Source organism: Anopheles moucheti, chromosome 3 (assembly GCF_943734755.1).
Source record: "Anopheles moucheti chromosome 3, idAnoMoucSN_F20_07, whole genome shotgun sequence".
Taxonomy (NCBI): domain Eukaryota; kingdom Metazoa; phylum Arthropoda; class Insecta; order Diptera; family Culicidae; genus Anopheles; species Anopheles moucheti.
Genome location: NC_069141.1, coordinates 22056231 through 22079224, shown reverse-complemented (window position 1 = coordinate 22079224; position 22994 = coordinate 22056231). Strand labels below are relative to the sequence as shown.

Sequence of the window (22994 nt, the reverse complement as noted above, 5' to 3'; positions counted from 1 at the left end):
GCATATGTGTACGTGTGATTGTGAAGAGAAATAGATGATAGAGATGGTGTTTATGTGTGCTGTGAACAATGATGAGGAAGCAACAGTAAAATCATTACCAAATAAATGTTTCGCAAAGTGAACAGGTGCAGAACAGAATCATTAATGGTGAAGAAATATTACACAAAGATAGAAGCAAGAAAAGAATGGTTAGAATCAGTGATAAAACAGTGCAACAGAAGAAGCACTAGCAGTAGAAGAATTAAGACTAGAATGTTGGATCTTTTGTAAAGAAGTCGAGGTAACATGTCAAGGCAACTGCACTCACTACATCGAAGAACGTAAACTTTCCAAAATTCTTCACTAGAAACCCATTAACAATTTTGCTTTCAAACAGTTTTCATCGTTTCACTGTACGGTGGGAATGTATTTTAAGTGATTCTGTGACACTATCTCAATTTCCCACTCAATTACCCCCAATCCAACGGTCCCCGCTTCGCTTACCTGACTAGAGATGGTTTGCGGTTTCGTTTTCTTCCCCTTGGTGCCATTATTAAGATTTGCGCCATTGTTGTGATTAACAGCGTTCACCAAATTCACGTTATTGATCGCGATTGGGGCTACAGACGCACTGGGACTACAGCTGATACCGCTACCCGTTGGGCTGACGGAACCACTGTTCGAATGGCTAGTAGGAATGGGGTATCCTCCAACACCGTTGCCACCGCTTCCTCCTCCTCCACCACCACCACCACTGGACCCGTTCCCTCCACCTGCACTGCTTCCGCTGACACCGCCACTGAAGCTGTTGGCCCTCGGATGTGGATGGTGGTGATGGTTCTGAATAGCAGAGGTTGGTGAAAGCGACGAGGGTGAGGTACCAAGCGGACTCTGCAGTCAATGTGGAATACAACAAAACATAATTAGTCACATTGCAATGTATTGAGGTTGTATTGTAAAGATATTATTACTTACCGGACAGTAGCTGTGATTCTGCCCGTTTGGATCGTACTCTTGATCCAACGTTGCCGGATACATGGAGGGATAACCGACGGAGGTTAAATCCGGTAACGAACCAGTGTTGCTCGGTATCGGAATCTGTATACTGTCGGGATGGTTTTGCGATGGATAGATACTATCGTGGAGAAAAAGAAACAGGAATCAATTGCAATGCTTTCTCTGCTACGATGCCCGTGCCGGTGACTCACTTGATTCCGGGTAACCTCGGCAGGGCCGTAGAGGAGCGTGACCGTATATCTTGCGTTGATCCATTGTCGTGATGATTACTAGGGTGGTGATGATGATGATGATGATTATGATGATTGTTGGTCATGTGGTTGTTGTGTACTTTCGAAATGTGTTGAGCATTTGAAATCTTTCTTTGCACTGTTGGACTTAGCGTTAGGGGTGTGTGAGTGGTAAGAAGGGTGCCGTCCTGTTGCTAAAAATAAACCAAACAGCATCACGGGGGAAAACCCCCCAGCACAGTTTGCCAAACACGGCGTTAGCGCAATTTTTTTTTTACACACCTATTGACATATTGTACTGGAATTACCTGGTTTTGACAGAGACTCTGATGGATTGCCGAATCCGAGATCGAACGGTGCCAGTTGTTTTCCATCGGAGGAATTAAGTGAACCGTACTGTTGCCGTACGGTGACGTGTCATGGTTGCGACTCGCCTGCCGATTGCGCATCGGACCGCCGGGCGTTCGACCTGCAAACCAATTTACATCCAGTTACTCGTATATCGATAAATGCATCTAACAAACAAACCTTCTTTACCTCTAGACTCTCTCGTGTGGCTGGGGGTGCTGGTTTTAGGCGTTATTTCCTTTTTCACCTTGATCGTTTCCGGCTGCGAGTACGGTTTCAGTTCGGTCAAGTTAGAACCATCGTCCGTCTGAAATGGAGAAAAGTATGGCGTTAATTTCTACATCATAACACATAAGTTATAAGTTGTATTACAAGGTTACACAATTAAATAAATTTCCATCAAGAAGTAGAAAGTGGAACAAGGCAAAACACTTAGAAGAGTGTAACCACGATGGGGAAATCGTAATTGAAATGCTAACATCTTACACTATTCTAAAACTTTTGTTTGCTCTTTACTATTCTATGTCACCATGCAGTAAAAAGATTGATATTTGATTTGAATTTGATAACAAAAAAAAACACCATGCGCCTCCATCGCATGAACGTGTTGTAAACATAATCGTCCCTAAACGATATATAATGTACGAGTTGTTGCTTTGCACACATTTTTATTTTACAAAAATCACATACTATTCTAACGCTAGTTAACGTTTTTCTAGAAACAATCAGTAGATCAATTTCGTGAAATTTTTGGTACGGAAGAATTATTTTTTTATGTTCAATCATCCAATCGTGGTGTTTGAGAATGTGAAATGTTTAGTGTATGTTTCAAGAATTATGTTTTTATTTTTGTAAATGTTTCTTTTCAGTAAAGGAAATATCATATCATACATGCACCTAAGAAACATTTGTCGAAAGTAAAAATAAATACAAAAAAACAGGGAGTCTTAAGTTGGTTGTACCAAAACAGAAAGGAAGTGGTAAATAAAATGTTGATCAGTTGAAAAGTATCACTACTATCTACGAAGGAATCAGAAATTCAAAATGAAAACACACAGCTAACAAGCCGTCAAACAGAGTCAGACAAAATGCTGGGATCGAAACTTGTTCACAGCTAATTCTACCCTCTAAAACTACTGCATAACGATGGAAAAATAACATCAACATCAATAAAATGAAGGACCAAACAAGCGAAATGAGCCACCGGATGGGCATTTGGTAGAAAAAAAAACGATAAAAACCTTTTCCTGGTACTGTTTGTTTTCATTATTGACGTTCGGCAGGGAACCGCCTCGAAACGTGCCCAGGGTGCCCGTCGTCGGTGACAGGTTAGCACTCTTGGACGCCTTGGGATGATGTAGGTGACACGCACAACACACGAACGCGACCACAAGCGGACAGTGTCAAATGGTGTTTGGTTGATGATCAAGAAAAAGGTGACGACGACCATGACGATGATGACGATGATGGTGATGGAGCGCGTGCGGCAAGGCACGGTCAAAAAGACAAGATTGGGAGTGATGTTTGCCCACGTAGAGACGGGCCCGTGGTGACCGTTCGTACCCCGTAACAGAATTATTCAAATTGTTGATGCATTGCGATTTCCATTGGTCGAGTGAGATGACGGGATGGTCGTGGAATTCCGGAAGCCGGCGTGACGCAAGATAATCGAAAAAGGCGAGTAAATAATCAATTATCAAACAGGTGAGGTTGAGAATTCGGAAGAATTTGTACGTAATACAACAAACCATCGATTGAAAACGGTAAGCTATCGGTTTCTACCTAGTGAGGTCTATTGTACTTTGATACTTATGTTTGTAACGAAACAATAATACGATTTCTTTTCACTCTTTGGATAAAAGATTGCCATCGAAATAGTGACGACAGAGCTATCGTAAACACTTATACGTAATATTGTTATAGATTTTATAGATGTTAAAAAGGAAGACTAGTATAAAAATTAATCAAAAATCGCATCAAAGGTAAAGTAACTTTTAATAAAATTAAACATAATTAGAACTGGTAATTTTGTGACAGGCCACAAGCAAACCACCCCCCTTATTAATCGATGATATTGCACTCTTGAACGGTCCCGCATTTGTCAATCTTAATGCCGTTAGATGCTGATTAAAATTTCAAAAGAGTTCGACAAAACTCCAATTCGGCATAAATCTTTAAATAGTTCATATACCCATCTAACCACCCAGCATAATTATTTGCGGACGAGCTAGCCGCTCACACACACTTTCGTCAGCTCCTTGCTGCCGACCGAAACGATCGAACAAGCCTGACAACAGCACTGTTGACAGATAGTGTACCCGGCGGAAAACACAAGACTACGGTGTCCTTATCCCCAGACTGAACGGAAGAGGGAGTTGACATTTTAAAGCATGGCTAAAGATTAATTAGCTTTCAACACCTTGCCATAACACACACCGGTGCCGTAAGAAAAGGGGTAAGATTTGCTATCTTCACGCCATTTGCAACACTTTGAGACGCTCGTCTTTTATCTCACAACCAAAGTGAGATAGCGCGCCGTCCATTTTCGTCACAGGTTCCCCCAAAACGGTGGCAGACGCATGTTTCCAACGCAACTTCATTAGTAATTCCATACACCGGGGCTAGAAGTTGATTGATGTTCTGTCCCGTGTAACCCCGGCGGGGATAAGAAAAACGGAGTCCCAAACAGGAGTCAAACTGTTGGTGAGTTTATTTTTTGATAATTGGAAAATTCACAAAAAACACGCCAATCGAAAACTAAGCGACTTACAAGCATTGGGTAATACACTTGTCTGCCGATCGTTTTTTTTATTTTGGAAAACCAATTCCATTGCTAAAAACTCGAAGGGGTGAGATTATGGATGATTTTGTAATAAATTGACTGTTGAATCGACTTTTGAAAATCGAAACATCTGTCGACGTTAGGACATATTAACGCACTTATTCGTAACGCACATTAATATATAAAAATTTAAAAATATATTTAAAAAAATAAAAATTGACGTACGTGAAAAGTTATTAATGTTTAGAGAAACAAATTCAAACAAATAAAGTTCAACCGGTAACTCATTGAATAGATAAAGTCATATTTGTTTGCAAAACGATCGTACCAATTCAAATCGTTTCTTGACCAAAATGTTAATAAAGCGATGTCGAGAAACAAGTCTATTCTTAAAGTACAGTTGCTAGTAAGTTCTCTTCTATTTTCCCACAAAATAATCTCATTGTATACTCGGGTTACTATTATAACACGTGGGTTTTTAGAACATTGTCCACCATTTTTCCCAATTACTTATTCTTTACCAGTAAGGTGCGTTACTACAACGCTTCACACACCGTTCTAGACGTTACCCTGTTCCGTGGGGTTCACAGCAATTGCCCGATTGGATCGCCGATCATCGCATTCTAATAATGGCGACGATACGATCAAAGTAATCGAGTGAATAACCTAGTAACGCGTTGCTCGCCGTATATCAACGCGCATTGATACATAAACATATTAAGCGTACAGATTAATTTCATTACCCATTTTCCCATTATGGCGGCCACAGTGTGATATGAAGCACGCTTGCTTTTTTTCGTGTGAGAAACTGAGAAGGGCTATTCATCTGGCAATGATGGCTATCGACCGGATAGCAACGCATGTATCAGTTGGTAGCTTAATTGAACCGTATACTGTTTGGAGTAGCACCATAATCCGCATCACAATGTACAATGTGAGGCGGCGTTGCAGTTCTCTTTTTTTGCCACAAATTGGATAATTAAATAACACTAAAGCTGAAAGCAAATAGATGCTTTTCATTTTCCCAACAAAGCTTCCCACTTTGTTTTTTTTTCTCGCAATATTCTCCATTCTCTCTTTCTCGCTCTCTCTCTCTCTCTCTATCTCATTGTGTCACTTTTGCAAATCCCCATTATTTGTGGATGGAAAATAATGGAAAGAATAGGATTCCGCAACAAAGAAGCTTAAAAAATACTCAGTTCTCAGAGTGCAGACATTATGCCACTCCATGTTGCGTCTGTTGTTATGGACAGTTTTCGTTGTGGTGCAACAGACCCATCATACGCACACAACCGTAGCGCAACTGCGGGAGGTCCTTCACAACAAAACCAAAACCGAGGGCTCGGCAAATGTTGGAGGGTATTTTATTTTTTTTTTTATTGGTCCTCCTCGGCTTACAGGGATACCCGCCACAAAGTGTTCAGGTGTTCTGATGCTCAATGTCTACCACACACACACACACACACACACATACACACACACCATTATCACAAATGCCTCCTCCATCAACACAACAAGCTCGAGGTAAACAAAAACCGACGCACGCGCGCGCTTTTTTGCTTCCCTTTGGCTCGAAGTGCGTCGTGGGTTATGAAGCTTTTTTGCTTCCGCTCGAACAGAACCACATACAGGCTCACCTCAATGAGGCTCTTCTTTGCCTGCTTCTGCTTGTGCATCGCTACACAAATTCAATATTACAGAGAGGGCGAGAGAATCTGTTTGCGAATCAACATGGAACGCAACAAGAGACGCTTCTTACCACTCAAATGCAAATTATATTATTGACACGCTTGTGTGTACCTTCCCGCTTCACTCACATTCGCTCGCAAACCGCATTCAGATGTGTGGGCACGTGTATGTGTGGTTGTGACGACCTGCTCGCCGCGACTGTGTGGTTGAGTATAAGATCGATCGAAAAGCGTAGATACTTAGCGTGACGAAAAACGAGTTCCACGCGGGCATGAAATGAGTGACACGCGTAACGAATGAAGTGGAACCGCGTACCGAGTGTGGTGGACTTTTTTACGTCCTAATACTTTCAATATGGAAATTGATTTCTATCACTAGACGAAAGGTGCTGTTTGCGTACGGTGGGTGTTCTAAGTGCGTACAGGCATGTTCGGTGTGTTGTCCTTAGCTCTGTTTACTTTGCTCAACAGGTCAAAGCGCGGTACATGGCCAGTTCAAACAGAGGTTGATGGTATGGTTAAACAACATTAATTAACCATATCCACACGTCCCGCTTCTGGTTCTGATTCGGGTATGCTAACATTACTGTATAAAGTGGGCGACACACACTGCAACTAAAAGACTATTGCTAATGTTTATACTCTTTATGTTGTGTTAGTTAAAGATACAAGAAAATAAACAACATATTTTTAAGTATTTTATTCATGTAAGATTCATGAGAGTTTATTACTATTTGCTCAGAATACTTCAAGTACTAGGCGCCTCCATCGATCGCGTAAAGCTCAGGATCAACAAAATTGTTGTATTTTATAAATTATAAAATATAAAAAAATATAATTATAAAATCCAATAATTGATGTTTCAGATTTGGATGTATTTAACAACACAATTTAGTATTGCACAGGAATCGTTAATTAAATAATCGTAGTAGACACCCCTTCCCGAAAGCCATGCAATTAGCACAGTGTGAATTTTAGGTTAAACATTGACATGGTGTTTAACATGTTCGGTTAAAGACGTATGTCTTTTATTTTGTTTGTAAATTATGTAATCGTAAAAGACAGCCTTATTAAATAGCGATCCTTTGTAACAACCTCAAACATACTAAACATCAGCTTCGTTTTGTGTGTTGTGAACATTATGAACATACAGTCAATACCCGCGTAACGCGGATTTTATAAAAAATGGAGATTTCACGTAGTTTCGTATGCAGAATAATATTTTCAAATTGCAAATTTCCAAAATGCGTTACATTTCATTATTATAAAATAAATTGTCATATCTTTTTAATGTAATTCTTGAAATTAGCGTATAAATATCAATTTTAAAACTGTTACGTATCGTGGAAGTAAGTATTCGATCCCTTAATACGACATGTTTACGAAATTTTAGAGGAAACTCGAGATACGCGCATATACGAGACACACGAATTTCTCTGCAACACATTATCCGCGTATCTCGGATATCGACTTCATATGTTAACTTCATTTAAGGTCCAGTTAGACCTTATCCACCTTTCACCAAAAAAAACACACAAAACAAATTGCCCGTTACTCCAACTCCACTCCATGTCTGATTCAATTACAAACGCGCTGATAACTAAACCAAATGAAAAGTTTTGTAGCAAAACTGATTAATTATCTCGCCCTGTTCGGTAGAGTCTGTAGACCAGAAACGAACCCGGTACACAATTAGCATCATTAGTGGATGTTTCGCTATCATTTTACTTAACTTTGCCTTATTAAATCACACATACACATACACACACACTTTGCGAATCCTACTCAACTTCACGCTAACCGTTAGGTGAAATGTGCCATGTAGAAGTCAACCATGAGTGAACACTCGTTCTTCTTAAACATTTTTTTTGTTTTGCTGAAAGCCTAACCCTCACAAAACGAGAAAGAGCAATGCAAAAAGATGTACAATAAAGAAATGGTAAAAGAACAGGCAATAAAATATTATTTGTACAAAGGCAAACTTTGCTTTACCATAAGCAAGTCGAAACATTAAAAAAAAACTATGGGAACATTAACAAAAAAGCATTACAAATGTTTATTTCGTATAAAAGGAACAAAACCAAAGCTGTTCAATTGAGAAACGCGCCAAGAAAAAGAAAAGGAAATATAAACAAAAAAAAAACAAACCCTAACATTATGAACAAACTATTATAAGTTGTCCTGAAATATGATCAACTAATATATCTTCGAAGAGCATATAAACATATAAATAGTCAATCACAAACTACTACCAATTTTCTTCGGAGAAGTAAATGCAAATGGTTTAGGAAGGTAGTATATGTTAGTATTTCCCTTTAAACTGTAGCTGTAACTCATGTTTCAAGATGGATGGCAGTTGAATGAATTTGTGTAGAAAACACTACAAACTACCGTCCCACATTTAGTCTTGCTGTGTAATGATTCACCGTACGGCGCAGTTTGTCGTTTTGCTCCATTGTTTGACGATGGCTTTTTTATGTGTTTCGTGTTAGTAATTGCGTCCTTTCCTAATTGCTCAATATTGGAGAGGGAGAGATAGAATACAAGAGTATGAATAAACGAAAAACCTTAGCACTTTTTCCTGCATCGCTCCAAGTGATTCTCCCTCTTTCGAACCGTTCCCCAGGATGATGGCCGTCCCCCACATCCGTCGGGGCGCCATTGATAGTACAGACAGCGATCGGCATCTTTTTGTTCACTTGACTTCCCTAGCTCCAGCATCCCCAGCGCCTAACGGAAACCCCACAGATGGTGGCGAAAAAGTATATAAATAAACACATTGTGACCGAACGTAACACAACACGCAACGTAAACAATTTCGGTGCCACGAAAGTAGTGTGCCACATACACCATCCGTCAATACCGAGGCAATAGCACTCAGCACTTGGATTCGTGTCCGTGAGTGAAGTACACGCGCGCATACAAAGAAAAGTCCTGTCCACTGCGCTGCAAACGTTTGTCGGTGTGGCACATTCGTACCGCGAGGTTTTGCGGAACACAGACGGGACGAAAAAATAAACCAGCACACAGATCGATCGAGAGACGCAAAAAGTCCTGGCCGCAAGTAAAAAAAAAAAAACATATTCCACCCCGTGTCTCGGGGCGCTCTCGATGCGAATCGAAGGATCGAACCGTATCAAAACACAAAAACAAAACACGATCGCACGATCGCAACAAAATCCACCACAGCCCGGTTTACGGACGGTCGTGCTCGAACACGATCTCCTACTACTTCCCTGTTTTGGTCTGCCCTTTTTTGCTGGTTTTAGTTCCATGTGCCACTTCGGGTGACGTTGAGTTTCTATTTTGTCTCACCTGATCCGAAACATGCAACGGACGGACGGATAGACCGTCCGTAATGCTGCCTCACTCTTGAAAGCAACTTTACTTTGGCATTGAGTGAGTCCGCAATGGCCGGCAAAAGCAGTTGTTCGTTTGCTACACAAATAGGTTACGCCGTAACGAAGGAGTCGTGAGCGTACGGTGGTTAAGTTTTTTTTGCTGTTTTACTACACCGAAAAGTGTCTGTGTCTCGCTGTAGGGTTCGACTGGGTGACCTAGACATGACTAGAATTTGATGGTTTGAAGGATATCTTTATAAGGTTCAGGTTACGCTACAACAATTACATCATAACGTGCGACTTTACCTTTGAAGACAACATAGAACCCAAAAGTATAATTATACAGAGTTTCGAGAAACAGTTTCAAAGACGAAGAATTTCCAAAGTCTTACATTCGTCATATTCGTCATATTCGTATGTAGACACGCCTCTGAAAGTTTGCTTACCTCAATCAAAACAAAAACTCTACGCAAATACACCACACCATTTCCTGCTTTGTTGTTCGCAAATATGTAAAATCAAACCAACGCTTTTGCGCACCCACAAATCATCCAAATTGCCACACCAATAAGTTTGTCCCAAAAAGTATGGGTTTCCAAGACACTCCACAGCAAAACAACAAAAAACCCACTTTCGTCAATGTGATAAACCTTACCCACAAACAACGTCGTTAATAGCATCCGCTAAAAATCGAAGTAGATATCAACGAGACACACCATTCTTTTCGCCACACAGAAAACTGGATTTTAAGCTGGGCTTTCCACCATTCCATCCATATCTTGCGCAATCCAACAACTCTGCATTGAAATACCCGAAGAAGTTCGCAACACACCACTAATGGCCAACTTCACGCGCCTCCAAACTGTGCCTGCCGGCGGAGAACTTCTTCTGGAGAAACGGACTCTTCTTCCTCCGGTGTACGGGGTAGAGAATGGTTGATGAGCTTCGGCGCGGCACAAAACCGGTCCGGTGGATTTCGATCGCTACTACCCAAACCACCGGTACACGACTGAAGGTCAAGCTCGATTACGTCGTTTAGAATTTTTTCGTAATTCCCAACGAACAAAAAAAAATGCGACGCGCACGACGAGAACCCATCCGCGTCTTAATGGGCCGAACGGAAGGAACCTACAGGCTAGTGGGGGGGCGCGTTTGAAAATGGATGATGATGATCACGCACTTTCCGATGACGCGTACGAGCACCTTCCACGCCACTTTGGAAGCGAGCGGAGCTCCACAAGATGCGAAGTGCAGGGAATTGGTTTTTAGCTACTTTATTTTTTGGGAGGGCAAAGAACACCCGTACATGGGACATTTACCCTGCGATCGAAGATCGGTGACACTTCCAGCATGGTGCGCTCGAACTCCTGCTGCTGAAGCTTCATCTTTTCCTCCTGGATCTTGATCTTGTCCCGGTACTTTCGCGGGTTCGTCATGTTGCCGGTGCTGCACCTAGTGCCGAGCACCTTTTCCACCGCACTGGACGCAATCTTGAGGCCAACCTAGAAGCCTTTTTGTTGATGTTATAGAGATATGGGCAACGAACACGAACTCCGCAGGGATTTTACACTTTCAGCTCAAGAGATTATTCACTAAACAAACGAACAAACTAAGCACAGTACTGCTTATACTGGACACACTGTTGGCCTATTATGCCTCTTTTCTCACTTCAAGGGAAACCACTGCACAAGTTTCAACAACACAGCAAAACTAAAAAAAACACACACGCGCTGTCGCGTACGCACTAAGAGAACTCGATCCGCGAAGACGCCAGAATTGAATAAAACTCTATCCATGCCACCGGTCCGCTCTGCCTAGCTGAGCTCAGCTTAAACAGCACTCACGACGCGGAACTCAGCAACCGACGTGCACACCGTGCTTAAAAGCTGCGCGTGGTGGACGTGGTGAACACGCGCTGAAACAACAACACGACGAACCAGCCCGCGAGTTCGTTGCTGTGTGAAGGTAAGTTCGCGCTGAAACCCGAACCAAAACCGCACCCCGGTGGTGGGGAGAAACATCGCCACCGATGACATACATTCTCGTGTTTGTGTCCCTTCCCCGGGTGTTTAAAATACTGCAATTAATACGTCTCGCCGGTCGCGATCATCGCGAGCACCCACCGGAGGTTTCCGGATTCCAGGCAGACGGGCAGGTTGGTGGCCCGTTACATGTGCGTATGCGGGGTGGTTACCACTCAAACCCTCACCCGCTCCTCCGCCTTCATCCCCTAACCAGATCAACGACTCTCACAAAGCGAGACGGGTGTAGACAGAACCTCGCGACAGAAACCAGAATGAAGGTAAGAACCTTTGCGCGAACTGCGCGTGTTTCGCGCGTACGTTCCAAATTCAGGTGTGTCCCTCCGGGCTAAGGGTGTTCGGGGCTGATTTGTTTGTTTCCTGCGCAGGTGAGATACGTGAGTGGGGATTTTTGACACATATACAAATGTTGTTCAAGTTTGCGCGTTGGCGAAAATGTGGACGTTCCCATGGAAGACCAACAGGATGGATCTTGGAACCACACCGACAGCGGCAAACGGAGCACGAGGGCCTACATACATTAACAAGCCGCTGACGCCATTCTTTGCCTGCGCACACGCGGATCAATATTTGAGTTAGTCGTAGCTGTTCGTGTTGTGGGTTTGAATTTTGTCTGGTACGGTTTCGATCTACAATACCTAACTCTTAATATTCTTATCACTTTTAGGCTAATAAAAGTCGCAGTATAAAACATGCATGATCTGATCGCTTCTTGTCTTCTAAGCGTAATGATCTACTAGGTCATGTCATGCCTGCCAAAACAGGCTTTCCAGACCCGGTTGCAATACGCAACCGGATATTCAAGCCTAGCTATTGCGGAACAAACCAAACGACATCCTGTCCTGATGTCTAAGACGCCATTTTAGACATGAGACATCTCGATTTGAAGATGGCTAAAAAACGGGGAATCGCCACCGAAGTTGGTGGATTAATTCTAAGTCATAACTGAAGATTTTAGTAGTATTCGAATCGCGTCACCTAACAATCCATTTCATTGTTTCATTGTTGAACTTGAACTCTACTCCAATGTAGCACACGATTCACACAAAAACGTGCAACTGAAAAATATGTCAACATTTCTGAAAGCCATTCACAATTCAACACATACTGTTGCAACGTCAACGACAAATGTTTGGTCCAGCGGCAGCTCCAGGCCAAGGTTTACGATGTTGGTAAACTCGTTCTAGACAAAATCAAAATCCCGAAAGGGGCCTGGAATTCTACAACGTGTTTTGGTACACAATCGCTCCCTGCTTCACCCAAAGCTCCAAACCCCTCGGCGGTATTAGCTGCTCACACTACCTATACCGAAACCATTGACGGGATCCACGTTTCATGTGATAAGCGCACATTTTGCCGATTGATAAGAAAGTGCCAAGTCTCAATCAACAGCATTTACAGGGACACGCTCACCAACATGGAGTGTATTATTGGCAGCGTGAGATGAGATAAGTGACGATGTTGGGAGAGGAAGATCGAGAGGATGCAGACGCTTCTTTATTTGATAACTTCAGCCGTTAAAGCATCTAGCGTGTTCGATAAAAGTCCAGAAATTTAACAACAAAAAATCACCATCACCGAATCAATCGCACCAAATCGAAATGAAACAGCGACACAGGCAGGAATATGTATGCACGCAGACGCATTCTTGTGGAATGCCAAGACTTCCGCTTCACAAACGCAAGGCAAACACACACACACAGCCTCTGCATACCACGATAAGGCGCGATATAATCACGTACCATAACTTCGCCATAAGCGAAGGGTCTGGGAGCTGTTGGCAGTAACACACCCTGCTGTTCTGCTGCTAAATATGCACCACCCGCCTTTCGGAGTGGAGCGGAACTGCAAGACCATAAACTAAAACCGCACCACCGGAATCGGAAGGTACGGGTTGGCAAAGAAGGAATCAAGTTCAAATAGCTATTCCAGCAGTAACAACAATAAAAAAATGAATTCTCGTTCAGCAAATTGATAGCCTTTCCGTATGACTAGGCCATATACCATCGCCGTGAGTCATATCCCGAGTTCCCGGTTTTGGAATCGCACTCGCAACCCGCTATGATGTATGGCGGGCAATTCGTTCGCGAGGGAAGCTCATAAATTATTAAAATTATATGCACCTGACCAAAACCCCCAAAGTGTTTCCACTGCGTCACCGCGTTGTGTTTAAACAATCTTGATCCTCGTTCAGCGGCGGATCAAACGGTAGGCGGAGTAGGCGGTCGCCTAGGGCCTCGCCGTGTTGGGGGCCCCAAACAACTTGTGCCGAGTGTGCGATTTTTGGAAATTTAGCAGCAGAGTTAATTTATAGCACAAAATCTAATTAAAAAGGTGGAACATTGATCGAAAATATCCTTAGATTTTATATATCCTTGGTTAGATATTTTTTTTTATTTGATTAGCTATATCGGCCCGGTTACACGGCTACGCAAGAGAAGTATGCAGTGTATTCAAACTCCTTCTTCTTTATCGGCACGACATCTTTAGGATGTTTAAGCCTACCATTTCTATTTTAATTTTTACTTTATTTACCCGTAGGATAGTCAGTGCTGCGTACGGAGGTTTGGTGGTCCAAATGAATGATTTTTCCGTGGTCCTGTCTTGTGCAGACCGGCTGCGCTACCAATACACCATCTGGCCGCCCCGTGAACCCTTATATGCCCTTTTACTTCAACCTATTCATGTATTCTATTTCTTGAACGGGATTTTTTCATCTGTTCGTAAATGATCCTACCGTTAGATGCTAGAATAGAAACCATGCTTATTTTCACTTCCGCGCTATTCGCCAGCAATTGCCATTGCGATACTCGTGGTGTGGTATTGTTTTCTCTCCCCGATTGAACCGTGAAAATGTCCAGCCTACGTGTTTCGAAACAGTATTGTGGTGGAGTGTTGTGTTTAGTATTTCGATTGTCACAATTTCTGCAAGTTTGCAAGCCGGTAATGATGTTATAACCGACACAATCTGTCAGTGTACTACGACATAGCTAGCATTGTCATAGAATATGAATAAAATCATATTGCAATCATTAGAACTCTCTTTTCCGTTTGATATTTGATACCTCATGGTTCTTGGAATACCATTTCTGTCTTTCTTGATTATTACTTATTCGAAGCTGGATTGTAGGTCCAGCTTATGTCCACCCATCCCAAACTGTCCAAACACTTCATCATATCCCCTTGTAGAATACTGTTCAAACTACATTGTTGTAATCTCGGTAATATTTGCATCGTTGCTAGACTGAAATTGTTTTAAAATTTCCATTTCTAAATCCATACGGTTGAAGATCATCACCGCTAAATCGTTGATCTAAATTAAAAATAGAACACGAAAAAAGATACTTGAAGAAATCAAGTATGCATTGATATAAAAACGATGTATTCAGTGAAGAACCTATCATAACAGTCTTGCTAAAACATTGTCGTGCGTGCTGAAAGCGGTCTCGTTTTTTGCATTAAAAACTCAGTTTGTTTGAGAAAAATTAGTGAGTGCTTTGTGGTGTTGTATCCCTATAATTTGCTACTGACTATCAAATTGTGCCTGAGGAGCACATAGTGTGTTTCATACTGATGTAAATGTGACGAAATGATCGCAAGTGTCTTCACAATGAGCGAAGAGATCGGCCCAGAAATTCTTGGATTTCTTGACCCACGGACAACCGATCTAAACTTGGACCATCAAACTTAATACGCGAAAATCAAGCGAAGGATCGAAATTCACATAAATATGTGCAGGACCACGAGAGTTGATGCCACGCGAACCAATTCGATGGCAAAGTGCTCCTTGAATGCTGTAGTTGTAAATTCCACCACGTGCTGCTTCTCGAAATTGGCGCATGTATGATTGTAGCTCCATTTAGAAGAGTACAGATACAATGGTAACTGGTGTTGGTGGTGATATAGCCGGTTCCGTTATTGTATTCGAAGATGGTGATGGCCCTGGCGGACCATTTGAAGAAAATGATTAGGGGTGGCCCAGTGGCGAATAAGACGGTAGGCGGAGTAGGCCCTTTCTTACTGCGCTTTTCGCCTTGTCTCATTCCAAGTCCCCTCAATGTTCCCCTTCCCTCCTGCATCGTTTTTAAAATTAGAGGCCCCAACTATAATTTCGCCCTGGGCCTCCAAGGGGATTGATCCTCCACTGTCCTCGTTAATGCAAACATTATGTAAAGCTCGAGCGACCGGAATTGACGTTGACGTTCTAAGTACAAAATATTAAAATTATTCAAGCTAAATTACTTTCGATGAACAACGACGTTGTTAAGAATTTTTAATCTCTTGACACTTTGAATTTGATTAATGCACATCGTAACTATTCAAATGTGCAACATGGGTAGTATACTTCCATAAACACGCAACTGCATACTACCGGAACTAAAAGTATGTGTCAAAGTGCATTCGTACAGCCCGAATGTATGCAACACGCTAGACATCTAGGCGCACCTCTAACGAAGATCGATCACAAAACAAACAGAAAAGAATCGTTTGGTAATTTAACTTAAATGGCATAAGTGCTCGTTAAAAAGCATCTGATTAAAATTTTAAATCTTTTTCCAAATAATAATTTTTTACTTTTTCTTGAAGGCTACCACTAACATTCATTTTTGTGACAGCAAAACCAACCGTATCAAACGGGTTTGAAGTGTATCAGCAAGACAGCGCTTCTATTTTTAGATGCAACTATCTGCTCCATGGAATTCGGATGAAGCAACGTGTGAAGTAATGAGCAATAAAATGATATTTGTTTCACAGTACCCAATCCTTCAACAAAAATACACCAACACACCAACAGGTCAAAGTGCTATGGACACATTTCATTTGGTGTGGCGGGGCGTGTGACGCGGTCATGTCCAGCCCGTCCAAGACAGGTATCTAAAGTTTGCTAAGTATATTATTAGAACGACGCCAGCAAAACGAAACGAGCATCACAAACCGGATTAAGTTCCCAACGCTACTGGTCCATACCTGGCACGTGTGGGGAGGGGGGGGGGGTCACATCTGGCCACAGCGAAACAAACAAACAAGAAACTAGCAAAGCATAATGAGTTCAAACAGCTATGCTACGGTACTTGTGCAAACCGGTTTTGTAATTTTGGCCAAGCAGAAAAATCATCCAACCGTACACGATAGACGATGAATAGACCTTTTCTTTTGTGAGCAAAAGTGGCTCCACACACTGAGCAGATACAGCAAGGAATGAGGAATAAGATCGTCAAAGAAATGTATGGAGAAAGCATTTCGAATTTCCATCTGCTTCACCGGGCGCGGCCACCGATGTGGCATAAGAAGTTTAATTGGTTATAGAGCAACGCAACCACGCAAATATCTCGCTCGACACATCACGCTCGATAGCCATAAAATTGTGCATAGCCATGATAACAAATTTCCGTGATTGCTTTTTACGATCAGTGGCAATTAAATAAAACAAGCTTTAAATTTCAATGTCAATAAACTTTATAGCAAGAAAATATGTTTGCACAAAAAGTCACTTGTTAGTGAAACTGGAGAGCAATATAAAGCTGAATTGAAAGGGCAACGATATATTCGATATTATTAAATGAGATATATTCAATTAGTACTTGTGGGTCTGCACATATTAAAAATTAAAGACAACATGGCGAAAAAACAATTAATATTTGCAAGGAAATTTGTGACAAGAAATTATTCTCTATTTTGCCAATAAATCAATTTAAAAATGAAAAAACGGAGGAATATCGCATGAAAATTTCTCAAGAAATATGGGTCAAAATGAAGGTTCAAATAATTCTACAATTATCCGAGCAATTTTGAGCATTAGTTTTCCATGTTTTTTTGTTGTTTTTATTAAAATGGCGATTAGCGTACTTTTTGCTCGGTAAAAACGTAATATTCGTAAATTCTTAAACATGAACATAGAATGCAAAATATTCGAAATCATAAATTATTTAAAACAACAAATTGCAGAATTTTAGAGATGATTTTTTTCTTAAAACAAAACAGCAATTTCCTTTACTTAAATATATTATAATGAAAATGTAACAAGGTGAACATTCAAGCATAGAACGAATCTCTAAGTGCAACCCCTGCATAAAAAACTCCTGCACCTTCATTTCTTTGGTCGTTAATGTCATCACCACCCACAGTTCCGTACCCTCTAGCGTACGTTTACCTTTCAACAAAACGTAAACAACACGCGCAAACGCAACAACGTCAATAAAGCCACGACGACCCACACGATAGAATTGACAATTTGGTTTTTTCTTAGGGGACAAAAAGGCCTGTACGAGTTTGTGTGTGCTGCCGCTATTCGCGGACGCTTATCAATGCGTTAGGATGCTGCTCCGAGAGTTGAGCAAGACTGCGATCATGGAGCTAGCAGTGACCGAACCAAACGCCCCGAACGGTGTAGGGATTGTTTGCTCCCCGCTCTCAAAAGTGTAAGGGAAGCTAGCTGCTTATCACGCGCTTCAGCTGCTTCAGTCTTCCTTGCTTGCCCGCGCCCTGCACGCGATCAAGCCCCGAGCATCATTCAGGTCGTAATCGAATCGAAACGCGCGCGCAACAAACGCCATTTAATTGGCAGTCGGGTGGCAACGGGGGGTGGGTTGCGGTGTGTGGCGGGAAGCAGGTTTTTAACGCCCCTATCTTGACCAAGTTTCCCGCACACAGTGGTGCCCACTATCATCAGCCCAGTTTGTGAGAAATGATGCTGCCGGTTCAATCAAACGGCCCTCCGTCCCCTTCCCACACATTATCATTGGCGACGCGCGGCGGTTCCGCGAATATCCGCAACGCAACGAACAAATGCAACCGTTTTTCTTCGCTAGACGAGCAGCTGCTGGCCCCCCTGACAAGCAGCAGGCTCAAGATGTTGTGTCGGAAGGGGTTGTTTGCTCAGCACCAACAAACCGAAACATGGTTCGCACATATACCAGGTTCTAGTACACTGTATGTAAATAAGGGCCACACACAAACACCTTCGAATTACCTCCCCAGTGACTCGCGACAACAGCAGTTGCCTTTATCTTCACCCACTTCCACCCACCACACCTCGGTATCCGCTCCATCTTGGGCGAACTGAACGGGGATTGCCGACTGTTGCCGCTGACATTCAACTTGGTCACTCACCAAGGGATTAATGCATTCTAGAGCGATGCACCTCGTTTGAACTGCGGCCAGCAGGACATGCACGCCACTAGGTTACTTTTCCTTTCAAATACTTCCATCTTTACCGCGCACAGGTGTATCGGAAAATCGGACACAAACACTCGCAGAGATCGAAAGTAACGATTGCAACGGGCAGCGGTAGTCTCTTGGCAGGCAAAAATTGTACGTTGGCCGTTGTTTTAGCCGTAGAGCGGCGTGAGACTCGAAACAGGGATCGCGATTGCTGCTAAACACGTTATTTATAAATACCGACAGGCACGAACCGACAAGCACACAACACACCCGGGTCCCATAGACTACCGCTCCCTAGCCTCACAAAATCATCGACAACACCCTGTCCCGGGCCGAGAATTGTGAAACGGGTTACAATCCGGTAACGAAGGTTAATAAAAACCTCTCGAAGCACTGTGCGAACAAGTATTACTATTTGCACGAACTTTGCAATGTACTCAAGGAGGAATATTCTAACATGAATATACAACTGATCCACCACTGTGCAGTGCTTAATGAATCGTTTGACAAGAGTTATTCGTAAAAAGCTTTAGTGAAGAGTGTATTAAAACTAAAGTCACAAAAAAGGTCCAAAATTTTTCCTGATAGCTACCAAGTCCAAGATTCAGAAATCCAAATGCAATCCAAGATTTCCCAAGATCCAAGAATCTTTGAAGATTCAAGAAACTCTGAAAGATATTCTTTGGCAATGCATGATCCTTCAGAGATTCATGAATATTCATAATATAGAATCAGAGCTATCGATACATTTTGACAAAATTCCAACAGATTCATCAATCCGGAGCAGATCCCCAGGATTTCTATCTAACATTTGCTAGCTAAATGACCAAATTTGGTTCCAAATGAATTACGCTCTAGATTCCATCATGCCGACTATTTTTTCACCCAACCTTCAAGACAAGCTGTTAAAAAGACATTAATTGAAAAGCGGACAAAAACGTCTAACGCATACACACTTTGAACACCATCGTGAGGGTTTGCAACAATTTCAAAACACAAACAATAATTTATCGTGCCGATCGCATCGCGAACCCCGCGAACTGATCGCTGTTAATTAATGCCCTTAAATGATTAGCTGATGACGTTAGCATGAATTAACATGGTCGAGCAGTAACACCGTAAGGTTCGCGGCAGGGTAATCATCAAAGTATTGTAGAGTATCTACCGATATTGTTGATTTTTAGAGGTACTAGAGAAAAAGAATTAAAGTTCTTACAGATTTTCTAGTAAAAGTAACAGTTCACGATGGCTAGTAACAACTCTAATGCCAATTCTATCCCACAATCTTAGCCTGCGTCAAGAGGTTTTCTAAGACATTTACCAATGGTTCGCTCGGTACGTTCAATACAGGTTATTCACGGGATATATGTTGATTGATACACCCGGATATCGAATTAGAGATAGAGGATGTTTGATAATTTCGTCGTTTCCAAACAATAGTGGTCGGATAATCTTTAGTTGGATCTCGAAATATTGCTTTAATTATGAAAATTCTATATATTTAACCGCAATAATACCTGGCCTTTCACTGTTTGGAAAAGGAAATGTCTTCAAATGAATGTGAATTGTATACTAGATTAGGTTACCATTAGTTCTAAATAATACGGTCTGGCCGTTCTTCTTGAGTAAAGAAACAATCCTATAAATTTAATAAATTTGAATGAACAGGAAAAATTGATACTGAATATGATCAGAGTCATTATGCTCTGTATATATGATGGCTCTGATCATTTGAATCGTTCTATTGTGGGTATCTGTCCGGGGAAAGACTGGGGACTGTGTTTTAATCATTATCACAGAATTCATCTCCAACAATCAAGTAAAGCCGGCTCTAAAACTGGCAAGTACAAACGATACAAGTGCAACGGACGTGATGTGCTGTGTCCTGAGATACACACAGGGACATCCTGTACATGGAATGATTGATGTTTAATTCGTACACTAAAGTATTGGAAAGTATTCAATTTTCTTAATCTCCTGTCCTTATCGAACAGTGTAAACAACCAATCGCTTTTTCTATTAGAAGAGTGGGCCAAACATTGAAACAATGGCACTGTTTTACAGAAGAAAATCCATAACCTCATACACGTACGCATTGGGATTCCATATGCACTCAAACTCATATTTCACGCTGCCGCACGAGATGCTGTTGATATTTAAAAAATAAAGAAAACACAAACCACCACAAGGTTGGGCGAAAAAGGAGAACGAGAAAAAATAAAAATCCGGAAAGAAAACCGTCCATGACTGAAAACCCGCCCGTGGCTGCTCCCTCTTACCTTCGACGTGACGTCCAGCACCTCCCGCATGATCCTTTCGAACTCGGCCGTCTCTTCCGCCTGTTTTTGATTGTGCAGCGCAATCTTCTCGCTAAACTTCCTTGGGTTTGCCATTTTTTGGCCGCTTCCTTTAACTCCGCTGAATTAAATTTCCACTATGCCCGGTTGCTGTACCGCAGTCGTGCCACACACACACACACGCACGTGCGCGTGTATGTCTGTCACTCCTTTTATTGTTGCGCGCTTGGTTGCTCCACTTACTGTTATTGTTGCCGTATCACTTCCTCCTCACACAAACCACACAAGACTTTTTTTCCTTCCTGTACGGTTCAGCTGTCGATTTTCCACGAGTTTTTCACACCCCACGGGACGGAGCTTGTGGTTGTGTGCGTGTGCGTACGAAACGCAAATTATTGTTGCAACAGCATGGCGACGGATGCCGATGCCTTCTTTGACCGACAGTAAAACAAATGCCTGCACTGATGTTTCACTTTTTTTCTTTGTGGTGTTGGTCGCTTTTTATCTTCACCCTCGATCCATTTTCCACCGCTACAGAACGGAAAAAAACTGATCAAGTCTGCGCGCACACACAAACACACACACTGCACAAAACGCACTTTGTGGAAATGCTTGAGGGGACACGAAAGCACAAACTACACAAATGCACTCTGAATAGACTAAAAAGTGTGAAAAGCTCAGGCTCCCCGGCAACGTATTGTATTATTTTTTTACAGAACAAACACTGCTTTTATTTCATCTTTTTTACACTTTTCCCAGCTTCCGGTACTGTGATTTTCACGGAAACGGCACCTACAAGCTTTAGATATATTTCTCAATACTTCAACACACGGTTGCACGGTTGTTTGTGCTTGCGCTGAAAATGAATGCAGCATTCAAACCTTTTACCAGCACCGCACACATCTTTAGAACGCAACGAACTTATACGTACACACAAACATTTACAAATGGGATGCTGGTGTGACCAACGACGATGCAGCTAACACGGGGACGGTTGCGTTAATCGTGAAAATCGCCTGCTTTGTTTTTCCCATCCATTCGCTCTCGACGATACATTTAACGCGCTTAGGCTCCCCAACCACTTTTCTCAATGCAAAAGGTTCACTGTTTTTCACGCAAAAAAAAACACACACTTTCTTAAGCTCCACATACACACTCTCTGGCACTCTCTCGCGACAGTTTTGGAGGACACATCTGCTGAGCAGCACTGTACCGCGGGCACTAACTGTTGCGAGACTTTTATCTATTGCGACATGGATTTGGACACTTTTTAATCCAACTGCTGTTCACGGCGGGGATTTTTTGTTTCCTGTTGCGGAAAGCTGCGCGTGTGGCGGAGGTGTACTTCGTGGTCAACCGGAAACTGGCACTCGTCGAAACGAAAGCGCAGCACATTGGTTTTGCATGCAGCAACCAAATTCACAATTTCCCGGTAGGGACATTCTCTCGTTGCTTTTCTATCGCCAGGCAAAAACGATTCTCGTCTCACGCGGTTAAGAGAAGCTTATCCTGAAAATAACAAAATAGAATTGCATTTTAGACAAACTGAACGAAATGGTGAACACTTGAGGAGCTGTGTTAAGATAAAGTTGATGATGCTTTTGGAGATGCTCAGGGAAACTAATCATTATCCCCAATAACCTTTAGAAACTGACATTGCCTAATAATCGCTTATGGTTTTGATATATCAACCAATTTTCCAATGTTTTTCGCCAGGATCGCTCAAACATTTCTACTATTAATGTCCTACAAAGCTAGTTTGTCAATATTACTTTAAAAGAAAATATTCCAAAGATAAACAGTCAACGCACAGCGCAAGAATGCATCTCAAATCACCAAATGAAACCTAATAACTATGACCACATTTAAACATTTTAACACAATTTTTCTATAAACTCCTCCTTTGTCGAAATATTATGACAGAATCGAACAGGAATCCAGCCTTCTGGATATTACCGCGTTAAGAAAACTTTAAGTTCAGGCTACTAAGACCATGCGTCCCCATTATTGAGGTTGGGATCACTCACTATAAACAATGACAGTTTAATAGTGGTAATCTAGCTTTTCTTATCAACTGTCAACTGCAGCAACTAAACTACCACGGCTAAC

General features: G+C 42.0%; 1 protein-coding gene across 1 annotated transcript in view; it reads right to left on the bottom strand.

Annotated features, from left to right (window-relative positions):
- LOC128300857 (CREB-regulated transcription coactivator 3-like) overlaps positions 1 to 20981 on the bottom strand; it is a 28655-nt gene extending 7674 nt beyond the window's left edge. The window contains exons 1-7 of the mRNA XM_053037081.1: positions 20868 to 20981; positions 2816 to 2920; positions 1755 to 1881; positions 1535 to 1695; positions 1188 to 1420; positions 955 to 1114; positions 484 to 870 (exon numbers count right to left, since the gene is read on the bottom strand). Coding sequence (XP_052893041.1) covers positions 484 to 870; positions 955 to 1114; positions 1188 to 1420; positions 1535 to 1695; positions 1755 to 1881; positions 2816 to 2920; positions 20868 to 20981 — 1287 coding nt within the window. The remainder of the gene's footprint in view (positions 1 to 483; positions 871 to 954; positions 1115 to 1187; positions 1421 to 1534; positions 1696 to 1754; positions 1882 to 2815; positions 2921 to 20867) is intronic.
- Between the last annotated feature and the right edge of the window lie 2013 nt (positions 20982 to 22994).